The following is a 20,795-nucleotide window of genomic DNA, read 5'->3' as shown; positions in this document are numbered from 1 at the left end:
AAGACCCCCCCACCCCCCCCCCTTTTTTTTTTTTTTCAAAGAAAATTGAAAGCATTACATCCCATACATTAACACATTTTTTAACCAAATTCATGTTGGCCTTAACTATGTCAAAAAAACAGGTATGGTAGCTGTTTATCCTCATTATTAATACAAATTGCGTTAGGGAAAAAAATATTATGAAATTACATAAACATATATTGTATATACACATACATATGACGGTGTACTGTATATATATATTGTCAATTAATGCAGTTATTGATGACAAATTACCGAAAATCACAGTTATGTCACTAACTTCCGGGAATAAATTCAGTTTTACATGAAGCACGTGACGGTGAAGGATTTTGGACTTCCGTGTAGCAATTCTCTCTATACGGCTCTGGGAGGGACGCAGCCCACTTCTATACCCATTCACTCACGTTAAAAAAATGTACATGCAGAGTAACTCCTCTTCAATAGAAGTCAATGGAGTGTTGGATTACAAGTTTGCAGCTATCATTTTATTGGTGTAAATATCCTTCTACACATTAGTGAATATTTTTTTCTGTGACTATTTTCTACACGTTCACCTTTTCCCATCATTTGTGACATGACATTTATTTCACGTGTGGATTATTTATTTTTATTTTTTAATATCACATCACATTCTACAAGCTCTCACATTTACCTTAATAATTTTTACTGAGTAATGTGGGACACCTGAGACATGTCTACAAACTTATAGTTTACTCAGACTGCACTTTGTATTTAAGATTATTATACAAATGTTTGGTTAATATAGCTGACAAAGAGGACAAATACAATATATATATATATATATATATATATATATATATATATATATATATAGAGAGAGAGAGAGAGAGAGAGAGAGAGAGAGAGAGAGAGAGAGGGGCTGTTAAGGCAAATCATTTTGGAAAATTGTTCACACCAATATCCAAGATTTTTGTAAAAAAAAATAAAATGGCAAATTATTAGTTGATGAAATATTTTCACATTGTTTTAGTTTATTTGATTATGTACATCCCGCAAATCTCATGATTAGCTTTATATTGAAAATACTTCTTTAAACACGTTTGCTGATCGGAACTCTAAACAAGTATCTACACGGTACTATTTTGAAGTAGCAACATTTCAAAATGGCTTCTAGAGACGGTCCGGTGTGCCAGATTTTCTCCTTCCAGGACACCAAAACATCGCCGGATCCGGTTTTTGAGCTCCCGATTAATTGTCTAATGCCCACACCGGTTCCGCTGGTAATAGATAACGGATCCTTCCAAACCCGGGCGGGCTGGGCGGCAGTCGACCACGATTTCCCGCGGCTTCTCTTTAGGTCTGTGTCTGCGCGGAGCCGAGGCGCTGCTCGGAACGAGACTCAGATCGGAAACGACATCCCGAACCTGGAGCCTCTGCGCTGGCTGCTGAAGAGCCAGTTCGACCGCAACGTCGTGGTTAACTTTGAAATCCAGGAGCTAATCTTCGACTACGTGTTTAGTCACATGGGCATCGCCTCAGAGGTCAGTGTTGACTGTGGTGCAAAGAGAAGGGGCTCGGTGCAATGTTTCAATTGGGGACCTAGTTAATTGGTGAACGACTTCCTGAATTTGTCGCTGGTTGCTGGTGGTAAACTAAACTCGGCTAACTTCTGCAAAAACACGGGCGGGTCAATGTTATCGTTTAATTAGACAGTTATATATTGAGCGCAGTATTACAGTCAATTGCTTTACAGAAAAAATCCAAACATTATAAATAAATATGAATTCAATCATATATTTATTTATTTACCTGTGCTGTGCATGGGTAAAAAGGCTGTAAGCCATAATCACTGCTCTGCATAAATGACTTAACTCCATTCACACATCGCAGATGCCTTTTTACAATAAGCCTTTTCACACTGTCGCACTGGCGCAGTTTTTCCGCATGAGGTCAAAGGTCAAAAGGGATAAACTCGTCATGGCTGACGGTGTAGGAACCGAGTCTGACAGAGATTTAAATTAATTTATTCGTTTGAGCGTTGATTCCTTGAAAGATTTTTTTTTGCGTAAATGTGATATCGGTCTCCGAGGCAGAAAGACCTAGTTAGCTGCTAAAGCTAATGCTGCACACAAGCTAAAAATTCTGTTTTTTTTCCTGACTTTTCAAACTGTTTCAGCTGATGGTGTTACTCCAGTTCACTTGTCGACCTGTCCATCTTGTGCACTTTCTTCAAATTTGTAAATTGAATTAAAATACTTGCTTAAAAATAATTATGGACCTGGTTAGTGAATGGTGTGCCTTGTAAATTTACCTTTTGAAAGTGTGAACTCGTGCTGTCCTTTTCACATTCGGAAATCTTGCTTGTCCCATCAATAATAATAATATATTTTACTTATGAAGCGTTTTTCTCTAAACTCTAAAACCCTTTACAGTTGTTAAAACAACTACACAAGTCAAAAAAAGAAACCAACAACAGTAAATACAGAAAATACACAACAATCAAACGTTAAAAGCTTGTAAAAGGAGTGTGGAAGCAGAGGTGGTCTGTCGCTTTAATACTGTTTCTCTCATTGGATTTACGAAAAATGCTCAGATACGTGCATAATTCCCGGGTAGAGTTTGAATCCGCCCACTGGAGACCCAGGTAGTCGGTGTTTTCATTTACCAGGGGTGGAAGCGAGGGGACTGCCCTTGCTGAGCTGCTCCCATCAGTAAGTGCTCGGATCGGCTGAAATCTGCATCAGCGGAAAACGCTGGACACCTCCTCGAGTCCAAATATGTGTAATATTAGTAATATGAACACTATTAAAACACTAACGATTTTTGGAATAACATTACAAACACGGTTAGGTTGGATATATCAACAGAGTGGATGAGTTTGTTTATGTTTTTTATCCCTCTCAACCTATGACCCCTCAGGTCAAGCATGTGAAGTTTTAGAGTAGGGATGTAACGATTCACTCAACTCCCGATACGATTCGATTTACGATACTGGGTTCACGATACGATTTTCTCACGATTTATTTTACAAAATGGGAATGTTGACAAATGACTGAATAATATTCCTTTATTTTTTGGGGGAAAATACTATACTATTTTCCTTTTATTTTTCATTGTCAAAAGAATCCCTTGATAAACTATGCAAAATGATGCAATTTAACTAAAAATAAATCTTAAATGAAATACATAAAGGAATAATACAAATGAAGAAGAAACTTATTAATTTTAAATTCAGGATTCTATAGTAAACAATTCAAAACTGCATAATAGTTATTTTTCTTTTTAAAAGTGCAACTGAAAGAGTATTTTGTGCCTTAACAATTGGACTTTGAAAAAAAACAAAAAATTTTACTGTATTTACGTCAGATATTTGTTTAGACCAGCAGAGGGCGCTGGTAACCCAGTGGTCGGTTGGCATGCATTTATTCCACCAGTGAAGAAGAGAAGCTATGCTAGCAGACAGAGCTAATAGAAAAACGTGACTTTTACAGATATTCACGTAATATTACAGATATTCTTTCGGTGCTGAAGGAGTAAAGAATCATTTATGAGCATGTTTAACAGTAAATGGCGGCCAGAAAGAAAATAGTAGCAGATTCCGCCCGTCACTCCGCTTCTGGAAGGATTAATATATAGCGCCCTCGTTTGTTTAAAAAAAGTACTGCGATTCAATTTTCAGAGCATCGATGTGAACCGTGGTACCTATGAATCGATTTTTAACTGCCTTACGATTAATCGTTACATCCCTACTTATAAGTAATAATAATAATGTATTGGATTTTATATAGTGCTTTATCATAGACACTTAAAGCGCTTTACAGAATTACGGCATTATTCTTTCACTCCACATTTAGTGGTGGTAAGCTACTATTGTAGCCACAGCTGCCCTGGGGCAGACTGACTGAAGCGAGGCTGCCATAGTGCACCATCGGTCCCTCCGACCACCACCAACCCTCTCTCACACTCTACATTCATACGAGGCCATGTGGGTAAAGTGTCTTGTCCAAGGACACAATGACAGATACCACTGGAGCAAGTGCCACCCCACTGTGGCACCTGGAATTCTCAGTGGTCTCTCATCCAAGAACTAGCCAGGCCCAAGCTGCCACACGTTACATTTGTTTGTATAATAATGATGAAACTATCTAACTCTGTAGGAGTCATCAGTTTTTTTTCTTTCAAAATTTTATTTCAGTTCAACAGCATTGAGAAACATGAAAAAATTGCATAATTTGAACACGGGGTATATCCATTTAAATCACAGAGATTATTTTAAAGATTCCCAAAAGTTTATAGTCTGGAAATTTTTCTTTTTCGTTAAACCAGTGTTTCAAAGTGCATCTTCATTTTGTATTTAATTTGGAGGATGTTGGCTTTCTGCCACTTGCATTACGTTCCATATCCTTTTTCTCTAAATGAAAAATAACATCTGTTTTTTTGCAGATCGACCTTAATCCCACACGGATTCAAACATATTTTCAACATCAAACCAGAAAAACTTTACATGGATATATTTATAAAATAAATGTAGAATTGTTTCTGTCTCAACGTTACAGAATACAAAATAATCACAAGTATCTGCTCTGTATTTTTTAAGGACGTGGTTGTGAAGTAGATTAAGTGTATCATTTTAAAATAAACATTAACCTTATTGTTCTATTAATTCCTTAAAAAAGACTAATAATATTTGGCATGATAATTAGTTGAACATTGCTGCATACAGTATGTCTAAACAATGCATTATTTATTGCATTTGTTATCTTACGAGTACGATTTGTTATAGTTACGAGTAGAAATCTGTCCAATAGTGCTGTGGCTAAATTTAAAGAGGCCATTCCTGCTGCCTTAAACTCAGTGCACCATCCAATAAATAACTATGACATTAATTATAGCCCCTCTCAACTGGATCTGCTTGTCGATAGCTCTGCTAGTCTACTAAAATCCACCTTGGACTCAATTGCCCCATTGAAGGAAAAAACTATTAAACGTCAGAGGAAAGCTCCGTGGTTTAGCTCTGAAACTCACACACTCAAACAAACAACCCGTAAATTAGAGAGAATGTGGCGCTCCAATAAAACAGAGGAGTCACGAATACTTTGGCAAGAAAGCCATAGTAAATACATGACAGCCTTACGACATAGTCGATCTACATATTACTCCTCACTAATTGAAGAAAATAAAAATAATCCGAGGTACCTTTTCAGCACTGTAGCCAGGCTAACACAAAGTCAGAGCTCTATTGAGCCCATGATTCCTCTAGCCCTCAGCTGTGAGGACTTTATGACATTTTTTAACGATAAAATTCATAAGATTAGAGATAAAATTAGCCACTCCCTGCCTTCACCTGGGCCTGCTGTACCATTAAATGTAAATAGGCCTAACCTAAACTGTTTCACACATATAGGACTTCAGGAACTTAACTCTATTATTTCATCCTCCAAACCATCGACCTGCCTTTCAGATCCGATCCCAACTAAGCTGTTTAAAGAAGTTATTCCCCTAGTCTGCCCATCTTTGTTGGAGACAATAAATATATCCCTATCAATAGGCTACGTGCCACAGTCCTTTAAAGTAGCTGTAATCAAACCCCTTCTCAAAAAACCTACTCTTGATTCCAGCACTTTAGCAAACTACAGGCCTATATCTAATCTTCCTTTTATTTCAAAGATTCTTGAGAAAGTTGTGGCGGCTCAGCTCTGTGAATTTCTTCAAAACAACAGCCTGTTCGAGGACTTCCAGTCAGGTTTTAGAGCTCAACACAGCACAGAGACTGCTTTAGTTAAAGTAACTAATGATCTACTCTGGGCTTCAGATGAAGGACGACTCTCAGTGCTGGTTTTATTAGATCTTAGTGCAGCTTTTGACACTATAGATCACTATATTCTACTAGAGAGATTAGAGAAATTACTTGGAATCACAGGGACTGCCCTAAACTGGTTTAAGTCCTACCTATCTGATAGGTACCAGTTTGTACACGTGAATAATAGGTCTTCTGTGTACACTAAAGTAAGCTACGGGGTTCCTCAGGGCTCTGTGCTAGGTCCAATCCTCTTCTGTATCTATATGCTCCCCCTTGGTAATGTTATGAGAAAATACTCTGTTAACTTTCATTGCTATGCTGATGATACCCAACTGTATGTATCAATGAAGCCAGGTGAGACAAATCAGCTATCTAAACTTGAGGTCTGTCTAAAGGACATTAGGGCCTGGATGGACCAAAATTTTCTTCTTCTGAACTCAGACAAGACTGAGGTCATTGTACTGGGCCCACGACACCTTAGAGAAACCTATGCTAGCTTAACTGCCCTAGATGGCATTACTCTGGCACGAAGCACAACTGTTAGAAACCTTGGGGTTCTATTTGATCAGGATTTATCCTTCAACTCTCACATAAAACAAACTTCAAGAACTGCCTTCTTTCATCTCCGTAACATTGCTAAAATCAGATCTATCCTGTCTCAGGGCGACGCCGAAAAACTAGTCCATGCTTTTGTTACCTCTAGACTGGATTATTATAATTCTCTCTTAGCAGGCTGCCCGAGCAAGTCGCTTAAGACACTTCAGCTGGTTCAAAATGCTGCAGCACGTGTACTGACTAAAACTAGGAGAAGAGATCACATTACTCCTGTATTAGCCTCTCTGCATTGGCTTCCCATAAAATATAGAATAGAATTCAAGATTCTTCTTCTCACTTATAAAGCCCTAAATGGACAGGCACCAGTCTACCTCAAGGAGCTTGTAGTGCCATACAATCCCCCCAGAACACTACGCTCTCAAAATGCTGGACTACTCGTTGTTCCATTTGTCTCTAAAAGTAGTATAGGAGGAAGAGCTTTCAGTTATCAGGCCCCACTTCTCTGGAACCATCTACCAACCACGGTTCAGGGGGCAGACACCCTCTCTACCTTTAAGGTTAGGCTCAAAACATTCCTCTTTGGTAAAGCTTTTAGTTAGGAACCAGCTCATAGCTCATAATTAAGATGCAATAGGCATAGACTGCCGGGGGGGGGGGGGTCTGGCATGCTCGGTTGGAGAGAGGTTGGAGAGGGCGTTAAGAGAGAGGTCATTTAGGTTAGAGAGGGACCGAAGAGGGTCCCATTCCTCTCTCAAACACTCCCTCTATGTCTGCTTCTTCCCTTGTGTGTTTGATCCTGTACTCCTACTGGCTTTTGTCTTGCAGGTCCGTGGGATCCTCAGTGTGGAGTTAGAGTCTCAACAACTCTGTCTCCACCCTTTCCTCTGCACACACCCAACACAGCATAACGTGGATGGCTGTTCATCATAGGAATGGGATCCACACAAGGTTCCTGCTGCTTAACAGAAGGTTTTCCTTGCCGCCATGATGAATTCATGTTGGGTGTGGGATACATATGTATGTGTATATACGTATATATGCATATGTGTGTATCCATAAAATGAAGAGTCCGTCCTTAAGACTGCTCTACTGTAAAGTGCCTTGAGATACCATTGGTTATGATTTGGCGCTATACAAATAAAGATTGATTGATGAGATTGATTTAATATTGATGCCATTCAACAAGATGTCAGTCTTTAACATAGGTCAGGGGTCTTCAGCCTGCTGCTCTGGAGTCTCATGTGGCTCTTTGACTGTTTTACAATGGCTCCCGATAGCTTTGAAAAATATTGAAAATAGAGGTTTTAATTGTGTGGGGGACAGATTAATTGAATCGCCAATGTGCCGGTTAAATATGCATGCTTTGTGTTGACCACATGATCATGCATTATCAAACTTCATGTTACTTTTTGTGGCCCTTTAAATACACGAACTAAAAATAATCTTCTTTATATAACATTGTGTTCATGTTAACTGACGTGTAGGAATTTGAAGATGCAAGATACTGTTTTGTTGTTATTTCTTGATGTTCATTTATTTTAAACTATTTTTAAGATGCCATTTACATGATCATTATAAATTAAATCAAACATTATTCTATAGAATTTAATACACTGTATTGTCTTCATTGAGAAGGCATTTTTTCGCCTCTGGGAGGATTTTAATCCAAATGAGATGAGGCAAAATCGTTCCTTTGAGGGTAAAGGTTGCAGACCACTGACATAGATTGTTTATTAATTACATTGCTGCCTTGTAATAATCTTAAGAAACATGCTGTTATTGCATCAAAAACTATACAATATTCACGTGAAGGTATTGGAATACCGTAGGTTTTCCTGCACTTGAAAGCTGTTCCTTGATGGTCTGAATTACATAACGCAATTCATCTATAACTGTATCAAAACACGTTTTTAATCGTTCTGCAAAGATGTGAGCCAAAAATTTGGCATCATTGTTAATTAAAGTTTTAAGGTGATTAAACCTTGACACGTTGTTGCCAGGAGCTTACCGACTTCTATGGCCTCCTTTGAAAGATAAAAAATAAAATAAAATAAAGATGTAATGAAAATTTAGAAATGTGTTCTTAATAAGTAAAGTCTTATAAAACTCGCCGGTAAGTCCGTCATTTCCTACTTCTAATATTATTTTCAACTTCTTCCATGGATAAATCTTAATCACAAACATTTTTTTTGAACTTGGTCAATAAGCCTTTTCACACTCTAGAACTGTGCATGCGTGACCTGGGGGGTCATAGGTCTATAGGGATATAAACGTCAACAAGCTCGTTCACTCTGTTGATATTTCTAGGCCATAAGGTGGACCATGAAAAATTGTCTAGAAAATGATTTTTGTTTCCATGTCTTGGCACTACTTTTTAAATGCATTGTTGTTTAGAGTATACACTAATGGACTTTGGGTTAAAAGTTCTCCACAAAATATCCTGCAGTTTTTAGTCACAAGCCAAAATTTCTATGTAAATATAGATTTAAAAAATGAAAATTCCACGGTGTTAGATTCACTTGTTTTATTCATAGACATTGACTTTAGCAACACAAAATCTCTCACAAATTGACATTTATATATGCATGATAACATAATGTATGTACATAATAACATAACATAATAACTTTATGATATTTTTATTCAATGGATGATTTTTCTTAGAGGATGTTTTATGGTTGTTTAATAGAGGTGTCACGATCTGATATTGATATTGGATATCGGTCTGTTATCAGCCAGAAGAAAAAATATCGGATTTTATTGGACTGCATCTAAAATCTCCGATGTATATTATATTTATTCAATTGTAGAATACTGTAGATAATGTGTTGAAGGTTGAAATGCATGTAACCAATTGGTTAATAATAAATGGGTCAGTTATTCTCATACCTACTGTTGCTGACTATTGTTCTCTGTTTGAATAACATCACTTGATCAAGCTTTTTATAACATTACACACGACAAAATAAGTAATAAAAGTATGTATGATTCGTGCTTATATTGTATCGGATCCATATCGGTAATGGCCAATACTCAAGGCTGCAATATCGGTATTGTATCGGGACATCCCTATTTTTTCATGCGTCTAAATCATCCTCATCACTGTCAGAAACGTCTTCCCATGTAGTTAAAGCTGTGTCCCATGAAGCACAATGTGCTAATCTACTTAGTAGTGACACAACTTGTTATGAAGCTGTTAGAAGGTCAACAGTTAGACTGAGACACAGACTTGGGTATATTGACATAATATGCTAATGTGGGTGCACCTGTGATCTAAGCAATCAGATTATACAGTTCAAGTGGCACAACACATTTTGCTGTAGTCACATTTAAGTCATCAGATGTGGGAGGCCATGGGCATGTCATGCCAGGGGAGTCACATAGGAGCCTTTTTAACCTCAGTGCCGCACAATAAAGTGTCATTGTGTCTAGGCCTGTGCCGAGAACAGATTTTGCTGGACGATATATTGTCCCACAAATTATTGCCAATAAACGATATTATTGTCGACATTGTTTTAGACCAAATTAACCACTAATGTAATGATAACATCATAATAATGCAAGTACACCTATACAGATGCAGTCAACTTATATTTCTCTTTAGTGTTTTTTACCTTTGTAATTGGAATGTCATGAACTTTAAAAAAAACAATTAAAAATAAAATGGACTCCACGTCTCTGTTCGCAAAAAACTGCATTTTAAAATAGTCCATGTCGGCATACTGGCTCATCTATGTTGATTGGCTCACCATGGTCATTTGGTTTGAAACCGAAATATTCCCACACCTTGTGGCCTTGGCTTGGCAATCATTTTTTCCACCAAATGTCTCAGAGACGCCGACGTTACCTTGCGTTGCTCCTCACAAGGCTCACTTTACTCCTCTTTGTGTGTATATTAGTGGCCCCGCCTTCCCCCACAGAGACAAAGAGATTGGATGACTGACATGAAAGTTATCCAACCCGTGCGTTTGGCTAGCGCAAAGCAATGTTGCTCTCATAATTTTTGTGCTTTTTTGATAAGATTGTTCCTGTCACCACTAGAGGGTAGTTTTACATAGGTAAATGTGTATTGGTAATTTGTGGTAATACATGGAGGTTCCTGACTGCTGCTCTATTTATATTCTAGTTTTCAATGTTATCATATTGTTTTTATGTACCCCACTTTGGGAACCTAGGCTATAGAGAACATACTATTTGGATTTGATGGAGCCAAATTAGAGCTAAATGTTTTGTAGAGGAAAAAAATGAATGCGTTGATTTAGTTTGTTAAATATAGTTTTAAGTCACTTTTGTAATTTTTTTTAAATAAATGATTTATTTTATTGCAATAACAAAACATGCATTGCTGTCTCATAATGATTGCACTTCTTGTAGTGTTGACCTTTGACAGCATGTGCAGACGAGAAAAAAAAAAAAAAGGTTTAATTTTTACTCTTAACTTCCATATATATTTTGACATTTGATGTGATTTTTGATTTTTTTCAGTTTCCGACTTTTGACCCTGATGTGGTGTGGCATCAACTGAGAAGGGTGTGAAGTCATGAGTGACAGCTGATCATAAAGGCTAGGAACCTTTCCCAATTATGCTGCCTTTGGGCAACGTAGGAACTTAAACGACTTTGACTAAACACTTTATAGATGGAATATTGCATGTGATTGGAAGTGTAGAAAAGTGAATGCCCAGTGTCAAACATTTAATTAGAAAGCAGTTTGACTGCCTGATGTTCCTGTAATGATAGTTGTACAGTAGTTCTTCATAAGTTTAAGGTCCACAGGACTGTAGCCAACCTTTATGGACGTCTATGGAGAATTGATGATGAATTAAATAGACAGATAATACGAATGGTAACCAAAGAGCCCAGAACAACTTCCAAAAAGATTAGAGGTTGACTTTAAGCTCACAGTACATTAGTATCAGATCACACCACCTGTCACTGAAAGCAAATCCTAAAAAAGCAAGACTGGAATTTGCCAAAATGCATATTGACAAAGCCACAAAGCTTCAGGGAGAATATCCTTTGGACAGATGAGACAAAACTTGAGCTTTTTGGTGAGTCACATCAGCTTGATGTTCACAGATGCAAACATGAAGCATACAAAGAAAAGAAAACTGTATCTACTGTGAAACATGGAGGAGGCTGCTTTGCTACATCTGGCACAGGGTGTCTTGACTCTGTTCAGGGTACATGAGGAGTAGGACAAAATGTCTGGCACCTACAGGTGCAAAAGTCTAATTGAGAGTTATAGAAAAGTTGTGCAACAAAATATTAAGTTATGGGTACCATGATTTTTGTCCAGGCCAGTTTCATTATTTTGTTTTTTTTAAAGAATTCTTTTAAACCATAATTCAAAAGCAATGTCTGATTTTAATTTGTTAATTTTCAGTATTTTTTAAATTTATTATCACTTTTGTTAGTTTCAAGTTATTTCAGTTACCATTGTGGATTTTTCTTTCTTTCCCAGAAGCGTACCAACATTTTTGTCCACGTGTTTACAGAATATGGAAGTGAAAAGCGAAAATGAATCATTATTCAAAAAAATTACTGATGTGAATCCAAACTATATTTAAACTGAAAAAAACTATACTTTAGTTTTTTAAAAGCATCAAACATTTGGCCCTAATTTGGCTCCATTGATTTGATGACGCAACATTTGTATAGCATTTATACAGCTTAACTGTTTATGTCAAATCTTTAAAGATGTAACACCGTCATAAGGGATATAATAAGCATCTAACTTACTATTATGTTTAGCACTGTTGTCCTAGACAGTTTTGAGTCCATACAAGTGTGTTGTGAATGATATGACACAGAATGTTGTTTTTTCCACAGGCTAGGACATAGGGCTGGGCAATTTTGCCTAAAAAAACTCGAGTTTCGATTTGATTTTTTATTTTTATTTTTTTTCAATGCACTTAAAAATGACTGCAGACATTAGATATATTGTCAAAAGTGCAGCTTTATTGATGTGATTGTTCTCAAGAGTTAACATGCAAAGAACAATCCCAAAATAAAAAGTAAATGAGGGTCTGTCATTCATCAAATGCAAGCTTTAACCCAGGTTTAAGCAAAAGTACAACAGCAACTTCACAGTAGCTTAAATTTTCTGATTAAGAAATCTGATAACTACATAATTTCTAACATATAACATTACAATTAAAAAAATAATAAATTCTTCCCTTAGCATCTCAGCATATTGTGAATAAAAAACTAAACATGCCTATGGCACACATATAGCTACTCAAAGGGTAAACGAATGTAAACAAAGAGGGGATTGGCTCACATCAAACTACGGTAACCAACAAGGACGGAACGCGGTAAAAGTTGTTTATCTACAAATTTGATCAATCTATTTTTTTGCCCAGCCCTACTAGGACATAACATAATATGTGTGGTGGCCCCCCACTCTTTACACTCTTAAGGAAACCAACATTTCACACAAAATCTGTTTTAGCATCCATTTAATCAAAAGGAGTGTCTTAGGAAAAACTTGAAGTGATTACAGAATCTAAAGACTTGGGCCACCATTAAAAGTACAAATAAAAATAAAACACTAGTACTCCTTTGGCTGCACAACAAAACAAATCAAAACTTTTGTCAGAACACATACACATGCAGTCTGTATGTCTGAATACAAAATTCACACTTCGATGTATCAACGATACCTGTGCCCATATTCACAAAGCATCCTAAAGGTGCGTTCACAGCGGCCACGGTTACATGATGTTTTTTCATTCCGAATTAAATCATTCGGAATTAAAGTGTTCTGCTTCACGTTTACATGGCAATGGTAATTCCCGAATGAGGTTTACATGGAAAACAGGTTTGTTCGGCTTTAGTTAATTCCGCTTTAGGTCTAGGGGGAATTATTGGACGGGGGAGAACATGACGTATCACGTCTATCAGGAAAAACACACAACAAACTTTTTATTGTCTGCTATAACACAGAACACCACACATGAGAACTGTTTTCACCTTTATTTTGATTGTAGTTTTGAAGCAGCAGCTCGACAATAACACACGGTTTCAGTTTGGACCACGGAGCGGAAGAGAGATAGGAACTAATCACCGGTAAAAAGCCTAGTAAAACTCTGGAAACCAATCACCAGTAATACATAGTTGCTCCCTGGTAAAGATAGTAGCTCTAACAACTGGTAAAATGATAAAATTGGTGATATTACAGCCTGTGAATGCAGTACAGGGACGCATTTACTCCGTCTCTGGGTCCTAGTGCCAGCCGGCCGGTGAAGCCTGTTCCATTTACTGTGTTTACCGAGATTCGTGTGTGTTTAATAAGTCCGTGTGAAGGTCCGCATGTTTATGCGTCCGTCCATCCACGCACTCCCATGTAAACATGGCCAGTCACTGAAGTGACTAGATTACATTAAAAATTAATGTAAATGACACAACCTCAAGTTATCTCCCCTTAAGTGACGTGACTTGCGTGATTTGTTGAAAGTTGAAAATTTGAACTTTTTAAGTGACTTCAAGCGTCAACTCTTGCGTCCTTCACTGTCTGTAGAGCTGCAGCCCCTCCCTGCTCCCTCCCGCTTCAGTGCAGACGGCTGCTGCAGAGGGCTGTACAACTTCCTCAATTTATCGGGGCAAAATTAAAGCGGTTAACTTCTTGAAAACCACAGTAACTACTGATCATAACACATTCTCAGTGAACTCATCCTTTAACTCAGTGCCAGACATTTTCAGATTTTCTACCCCCCTCAGTGTTTTTGAGCATTTTGACTGATTTTAAAGACCCACAGAATATTTTCTACTATGACTATCTGAAATCTGACACCAGATTCTGAAATATTGAAGCCTCTACTTTCATCAAAATGGTTCTGGCTTGTTTCATTCTTTTGTAATCAGCCGTTGAATAGGGCAAGTTTTACACAAATCTTCAGTTTCAGAGCAAAAAGCTGAGAAAACAGCCTTTTTATTAAAAAAAAAAACCCTGTCAGTGACATTTAAGCTATTTTTTTTGCTTTAGTGACAACTCTAAAATCTGAACATTGTTTCCTTATATAAAACATTAAAAAAAAACACTGAGACAGAGCTTTTGATGGCAAAACTATTATTATTTTGCTATCTGGGTCAGAGTTGAATTGATTTCTTACTGTATTTTGGCATTCCTCCAACTTTCTCTCCCGTCAATCTGCACACACATAACTTCCTCCTCCTCCCAGACATACAGAGGGTCACTGCTTGCCCCGTTTTTTTATGGTTTTATCTCACAATCGCCACATTATCCAATGAGTTCCACACATGCTCTGGTCGATTATCCACTGCTGTGCGCTGCTGGGAACATCAGCTCTGTACGTAGCGCCATTTTCTGTCTCGTAAATGCCTTTCCTTTCTTCCTTTGAGCTCTGCGGAGCTACCTCCTACATGTCACCTATTATTTTGCTATCTGGCTCACAGACTGGGGGTATTTTGTACCCCCCTTCACACCCCCTCTCCTCCCCCTCCTCCCGACACGCAGGGATGACCCGTTTAGCCCTGTTAGTTGATGGTTTTATCTCACGATCACAACATTATCAATAATCCACTCAGGTCCACTCATGTTCTGTGTTAGTATGTGGAGCTGTGAGCTGCTGGATACTTCACAATATCACAATGTAGAGCCATAATCTCCCTTTTTCCTGCTTCTTCCTGCTTTGCTGGGTAACATCAGTGGCTAATCACTCATCTAAAGGTGCACTGCTGCCTTCTTCAGGACACAGTTGGTCACTACACCCCACAGCTTAGATATTAATGAGGGACCTCCGCCAGGGTGTTTTCTAGTAATCCCCGTGAAAAAATGCAAATGATGAGTTATCTTGTCAATGGCACTGAGTGAGTTAATATTTCCTTAAGTTGATCATTTAAACTGTAAAAGCGGCGCAAGAATTGAAATCAGTGTTTATCCTTCTCTACCCCGTCACCGGCTCAACACACACACACGTGAAGTGATGAAGTGACCAAAAAGCACCACTATGTGCAAGCGACTCATCAGGGGCGATTTAAGTGACTGCAGCGCTACAGTCGTGTTCAGTGTAAACACACCTTAAGGCTAACAGTAGCTGTGTTTTTTTGGTCATGTGTAAACACACCTTAAGGCTAACAGTAGCTGTGTTTTTTTGGTCATGTTTAACATCTTTGATTTGTGTGTAGGGCAATATAGCTCACCCCATAGTGCTGACTGAGGCTCCCTGCAATCCACTGCACTGCCGGCAGATGATGTCAGAGCTGCTGTTTGAGTGCTACCACGTCCCGTACGTCTCCTATGGTGTGGACGGCCTTTACAGTTTCTACCACAACAACAATCAGACAAACCATTCAGCGTCACCCACTGGAATTGTCCTCTCCTCAGGGTACCACTGCTCGCATATCCTGCCTGTTATCAACGGCAGGTGAGAACTGACAGACACAGATTGTTGAACACTCAACCATGATGGGAAATTAAAAATATTCCTTGCTGTTTATTTACAAAGTTCATTCTTGTTTATTATTTGAGGTTGGACGCAGTAAACTGTAAGCGTGTGAACGTGGCTGGGAGCCAAGCAGCCTCATACCTGCAGCGTCTCCTGCAGCTGAAATACCCAGGTCACCTTGCTGCAATCACCCTCAGCCGCATGGAGGAATTGCTGCACGAGCACAGCTACACTGCTGTAGATTATCATGAAGGCGTGTAAAACAGTGTAAACATGAACATCCGCCTAAGAAAACCTAAAGATTTTTTAACTTGTGGTTTTTACTCTGCTCCTTTTCTAGAGTTGGAAAAATGGCGCAGCCCAGAGTATTATGAGAGGGAAGTTCACAGAATGCAGCTTCCATTTTCCAATAAGTTGCCAGGTGGTGGCACGTGCATGGAAGACAGGCATGAGAGGCGAGCTCAGCAGCTTCGGCGGATTAATGAGATCAATGCTCGCCGCCGAGAGGAGAAATTGCAGCAGGACCAGGAGAGGCTGGACAGACTAATGACAGTACAGGCAAGGACATGCATTAAATGTATTAGCCGTTTGTCAAAGACCATTTCAAATCTATATGTGACTGGTATAACATACAGATCCACCTTTAAAAAAACACAAAAAAAAAAGTCTTGTGTATGAATGTAAGGCACTGATTGCAGAATTTTTGTGGGGGCAGGAGCTACTGGAGGATGGTCTGTTTGATCAGTTTCACAAGAGTCTGGTGGAGCTCAACATGGACTCTGCTGAGGAGCTGCATTCATACATCAACAAACTGCAGCTGGCGGTGGAGCAGGGCAGACAGAAGCTGCTGCATATTGATGGAGCCGAGGGAAAGGTGGAGGTACATGGCTTTAACTTTGGGTGCTCTCACACCGAAGAATCCCACAGCACTTAAAACGCTTTATGATTCGTTTTCTCGGATAGATCAAACAAGCAAATTCTAGAGGGATTGCTTCTGCCAGTCTCAAAGCACTTCCAACTGAAACCTAGAGCGATTCAGCTGCGTCCTGAACACAATTGGACTCAGCACGCATAGATATACAGTACTTGTGCTCGGCACAGAGTAACACCAGGAAGTATGGGATTAGAGTGCATGACAATGTGAGAGGGCAGGAGAACCAGCTGCAGTGCAAAACAGGGCATTGAAACCACCAAAAGCATGGCAACTTGCTGCTTCATTGTTGAAACAGAGGAAGCAGAATTATCTGTGCTCTCGAATGCACTCACTTTGACCAATAGATGAGATTCTCTCCTCTAGGTTTCTGTTTGTCTCCCCAGAGAAGTCTCTACTTTAGTAAGGATGCCCCCCAAAAGAAGTAGGGCCGGAAATGAAAAGTGGTATCTGGTAGGGCTGCTCGATTATAGAAAAAATAAAAATCACGGTTATTTTAGTCATAATTGAAATCACGATTGTTCAAACGATTATTTGTTAACCAAAAAGTTATATATTTTTTGTACAAAAAAACAGAAAATATATTCTTTAAACATAATAAAATTATTCACACACTAAAATCAATTATGTTCACTTTTGCACAAAACAAAACACTTCTTGCATGTGATGCATCTTTGCTTTAGGTCTTCATCAAACTCAAAATGTTCCTATATTAGAAAATTTGACTTGCTTTGCTTGTTTTTTACCAACCGTTTTTTCTGCCTTGTTGACCTGCAGGCTAGCTTTGGCTTTGAGAGGGGCGGGGCAGAGGGGAGGAGCTTGCATGTGCATTGATTAAACAACTTAATGTTAGTATTAATGTGTGTACCAAGCTGTAATATTTGTAGATGTCTGTAATTGACTTTTGCCTGTGTGCCTGTGAGCAGGCATGGACAGGGATGCACGCCTTTGGGCCAGTTCGACCCAAAGGTCCAGAAGTGCATCCAAATGAAGAAATCACAAAAGCGTAAAGGTGGTGTGGAAAAGCTCTGAAAAAAGACTAAAAAGCCTATAAGTGGATGCAGTAAATGTGTGAAGCTCACAGATATGTTTGCCATTGCCTTCACAAGTTCAACTGTGGCAGCAAGTGCAGCTTGGCTGGAGAAGGAGGGAGGATTAGCTTCTCAGGTGGATTCGGAGGAGAGAGACGAGAGCAAGAAACAGTTTGAGGAGGAGGTCAGAATATCAACTGTTAGCCCAGTCAGAGGTGGCCAAAATGTCAATTAGAGATGAGGTTTCATGTATGGAGGGCTGCTGTGTGTCCCTGCATGTGTGTGAGTAGACAGGGGGTGTGGGGGGTATGCTTGGTCAGCCAAGCAGTCAGAAAAGCTGTCTGAAACTTTTTGGCTTAAGGGCCACATGGACTTTTAAAAATTGACAGACGGGCCGGGCCAGCACCCGATGCATACATACATACATTCTTCTTCTTGTCTAAATTTCAAATTTATAAAACTTCATAACAAATCAACCATATGCCTTACAGATGTGCAACTTTCACCCAAATTTAGCCCCAATTCTAAAGAAACGTTTGTACATTTAAGGAGAGACAGGCCTGTTAGTAGAGCAGTGCTTCTTTATTTAGGCATGTGGAGAATAATCATAAACAAACTTTTAATAGCTGATTTAAAACATTTATTTACTATTTTTGTTCTTTTAAGCTTTTTGGCACAGATTGCAAACAAAGTTTTGTTGTTTCCTGTCTTTTTTGAGTGCTGTACTTTTACATTTGTTTTTTTATGCAGGTAATTAGTTTAATTTAGTTTTGGAGTTTTTATTTACTTATGAAATATACTTGCATTATAAAACATGATGTTACTTGTTCCCTGTTAGTTGATTTCATACTTGTATTCCTTTAAAACCGCAATGGTTTTTTGCAAATAAGGCATACAGCCTTTGACCGGACTTCAGTGAAAAAGTATTTACTTATCCATTCTTTATTAAACACTCGGCACTTACTGTCTTCTTTTCTTTGGGCCAGTCATTGTTGCAGATGGGTATAACCCTGGATTTCCACTGGATACGTAACTGCTGCGAAACAGCAATGCAGCTGATAGGTTTCCATTAAAGTCAATGTACCAATTTCGAGTGAATCTGCTCCAGTAACAGCACCGCCACTGCTGAGTCATGCTGGAGCCCTCTGCAGCCAATATGCAGCACTTCTATTTTTGCTCGACGCTGGAGTTTAGAATACAATATCCAGGTTTTATTCAAAATAAAATACTTCGTGTTCAAGGGGGAAAACACCGACCTTCCGGAACCTCCACCGGTCCCATTTTGGACTCTACCCAAAAACCGAATCGTAAAATCGTATTTCACATATAAATATTGCATTTATCCATGGTTCAATCACACACATGTATTACACGTGAATTAGCAGGATCTCCTGAGTCCTTGCTGCAACAGATGCGCAGTAAAACCGGAGGCGGTGGGGATTGCTGGACTGCAGATTGTGCTGAAGTTACGCAGCGGAACAATTTTGGTGCAGATACGCATCCAGTGTGAATCCAGGGTGAGGCTGTGTCAGCGCCGCGGTTTTGCTCCGTCAATCTCCACCTAGCGCGTCACAGCAGTGCAGCGCTGCCTTGCGAGCCAGCCATATTCACGCAACACCACAAGATCCCGCAATAAAACAACAGCAAACTTACTTTGATTCTCTGAAGTGGAAGAACGTAACAAACTGGGTTCTATGTTAATGAGTAATGTTCCACATGTAGTTTATTCATTGGTTAACAGGTGTTGTGGTTTCCCATGGCCTTGAAGGAATCATTGTTATGTACACCCTTCTCTGCCAATGTTTGTCTTTGTTTACATGTGTTCTGCGTGTTGATTGGCTGGGAGGCTGGAAAAAGGGCAGGCGTAAGCGGGGAATGGGAGAAAATTCTCTTCCCACTGGTGTTGAGGAGATAAATGACGGAGTAAGATGGTTCTGTTTGTTTTGTTTATCTTAGAGAGAGAGAGAGAGAGAGACAGACAGAGAGAGATCTTGATTTTAAGAAAACGCTTTATTAAACCACTTCACAATTCATTTTTCTGCAACATGATTCAAAACTTCTACATTATTTTAACTCACATTAAAATAAATGACTGAAAAAAAACATTGCTTTGTAGAACCTAAAATCCACCCGCACTCTGACTCTCACCATGGACACAAACAGGTCCTTCACCTCTTCTGTTCTTGAACTTATTTTTTCTACTTAAGTAAATATCAAGCTTAGCCTGTCCAGTTATGAAGTTTAAGAGTTTCCATTTTACTGCATTTTCTTTCCTGTAACCTGCTCCAAATATAAAAACAGTTTGTGACCTTACTTCTTTGAAAACATTAAATACATTTTTTAAAAGTTCAAACATTTCTGTCAGTCTGTCACACTGTACAGTGTACAATATTTTCAACGGATTCACAGTAAAAGCATTCTTTGGAAACCTGTGGATTAATGCGAGACACCAAAGAATTTACATCTACGGCTCTGTGGAGAAGTCTCCACTGCAGGTCTCCTGATCTCTTTGTTAGAGGGTCTTTATATAAAACCCTCCATACTGGTTTTATACGGGCACCCAACTTCAGCCATTGTCTCCATTTCATGTCTACCCTGCTGCACAGTCCGTTCCTGTTCAGTCCATTCACACACAAAAAGTAAAACTGCATTACTGTAGCAGTGTAAAAAACAGTACCTCCATTTTCCCACTGTCAGAGCCCAAGGAGAGGCCCAGCTCAGGAAAAGGATCACCTTCATCAGGGAGCTCAGTAACATGAAGCATCTCTTTTTCTTCCTCAGTGAGTCTAGCCTTCCATATTCTGAGGGCTTTGTCCACAAAGCGTGCAGAGTAAGAACCAAGAGCAGCAGTTACAGATGCACACCTGTTCAGATCAGGCCCTGCCACATCAACAAGCTTTCTCAGAGTGGTAAGACCTGTAGATGTCAGTGCATGGGACAACCCTGGTAAGGATATCTCTTGGACATCCAGGCGGGCTTCATGGATCAGAGGCTCTTCCAGCAGCCAATGTAAAGACAGTGTGCGCTCCAGTCTCCTTGATGAAAACAGTGTCCGGGTTTTAAATATGCTCTGATAGAAAGCAGACA

At 39.0% G+C, this 20,795-nt stretch overlaps 1 protein-coding gene across 2 annotated transcripts in view; it reads left to right on the top strand.

Annotated features, from left to right (window-relative positions):
- Window positions 1-1,139: 1,139 nt before the first annotated feature.
- Window positions 1,140-20,795, top strand: part of actr5 (actin related protein 5) — a 40,227-nt gene continuing 20,571 nt past the window's right edge. For both annotated transcript variants that reach the window (XM_028452480.1, XM_028452479.1), the window contains exons 1-5: window positions 1,140-1,523; window positions 15,487-15,725; window positions 15,830-15,999; window positions 16,087-16,304; window positions 16,462-16,626. In XM_028452480.1, coding sequence (XP_028308281.1) covers window positions 1,146-1,523; window positions 15,487-15,725; window positions 15,830-15,999; window positions 16,087-16,304; window positions 16,462-16,626 — 1,170 coding nt within the window. In that variant the 5' untranslated portion in view covers window positions 1,140-1,145. The remainder of the gene's footprint in view (window positions 1,524-15,486; window positions 15,726-15,829; window positions 16,000-16,086; window positions 16,305-16,461; window positions 16,627-20,795) is intronic.

This window comes from Gouania willdenowi, chromosome 7 (assembly GCF_900634775.1).
Source record: "Gouania willdenowi chromosome 7, fGouWil2.1, whole genome shotgun sequence".
In the NCBI taxonomy this organism is placed as follows: Eukaryota; Metazoa; Chordata; class Actinopteri; order Blenniiformes; family Gobiesocidae; genus Gouania; species Gouania willdenowi.
Note: the sequence above shows the minus strand (reverse complement) of the source record. Positions and strands in the feature narration are given on the sequence as shown.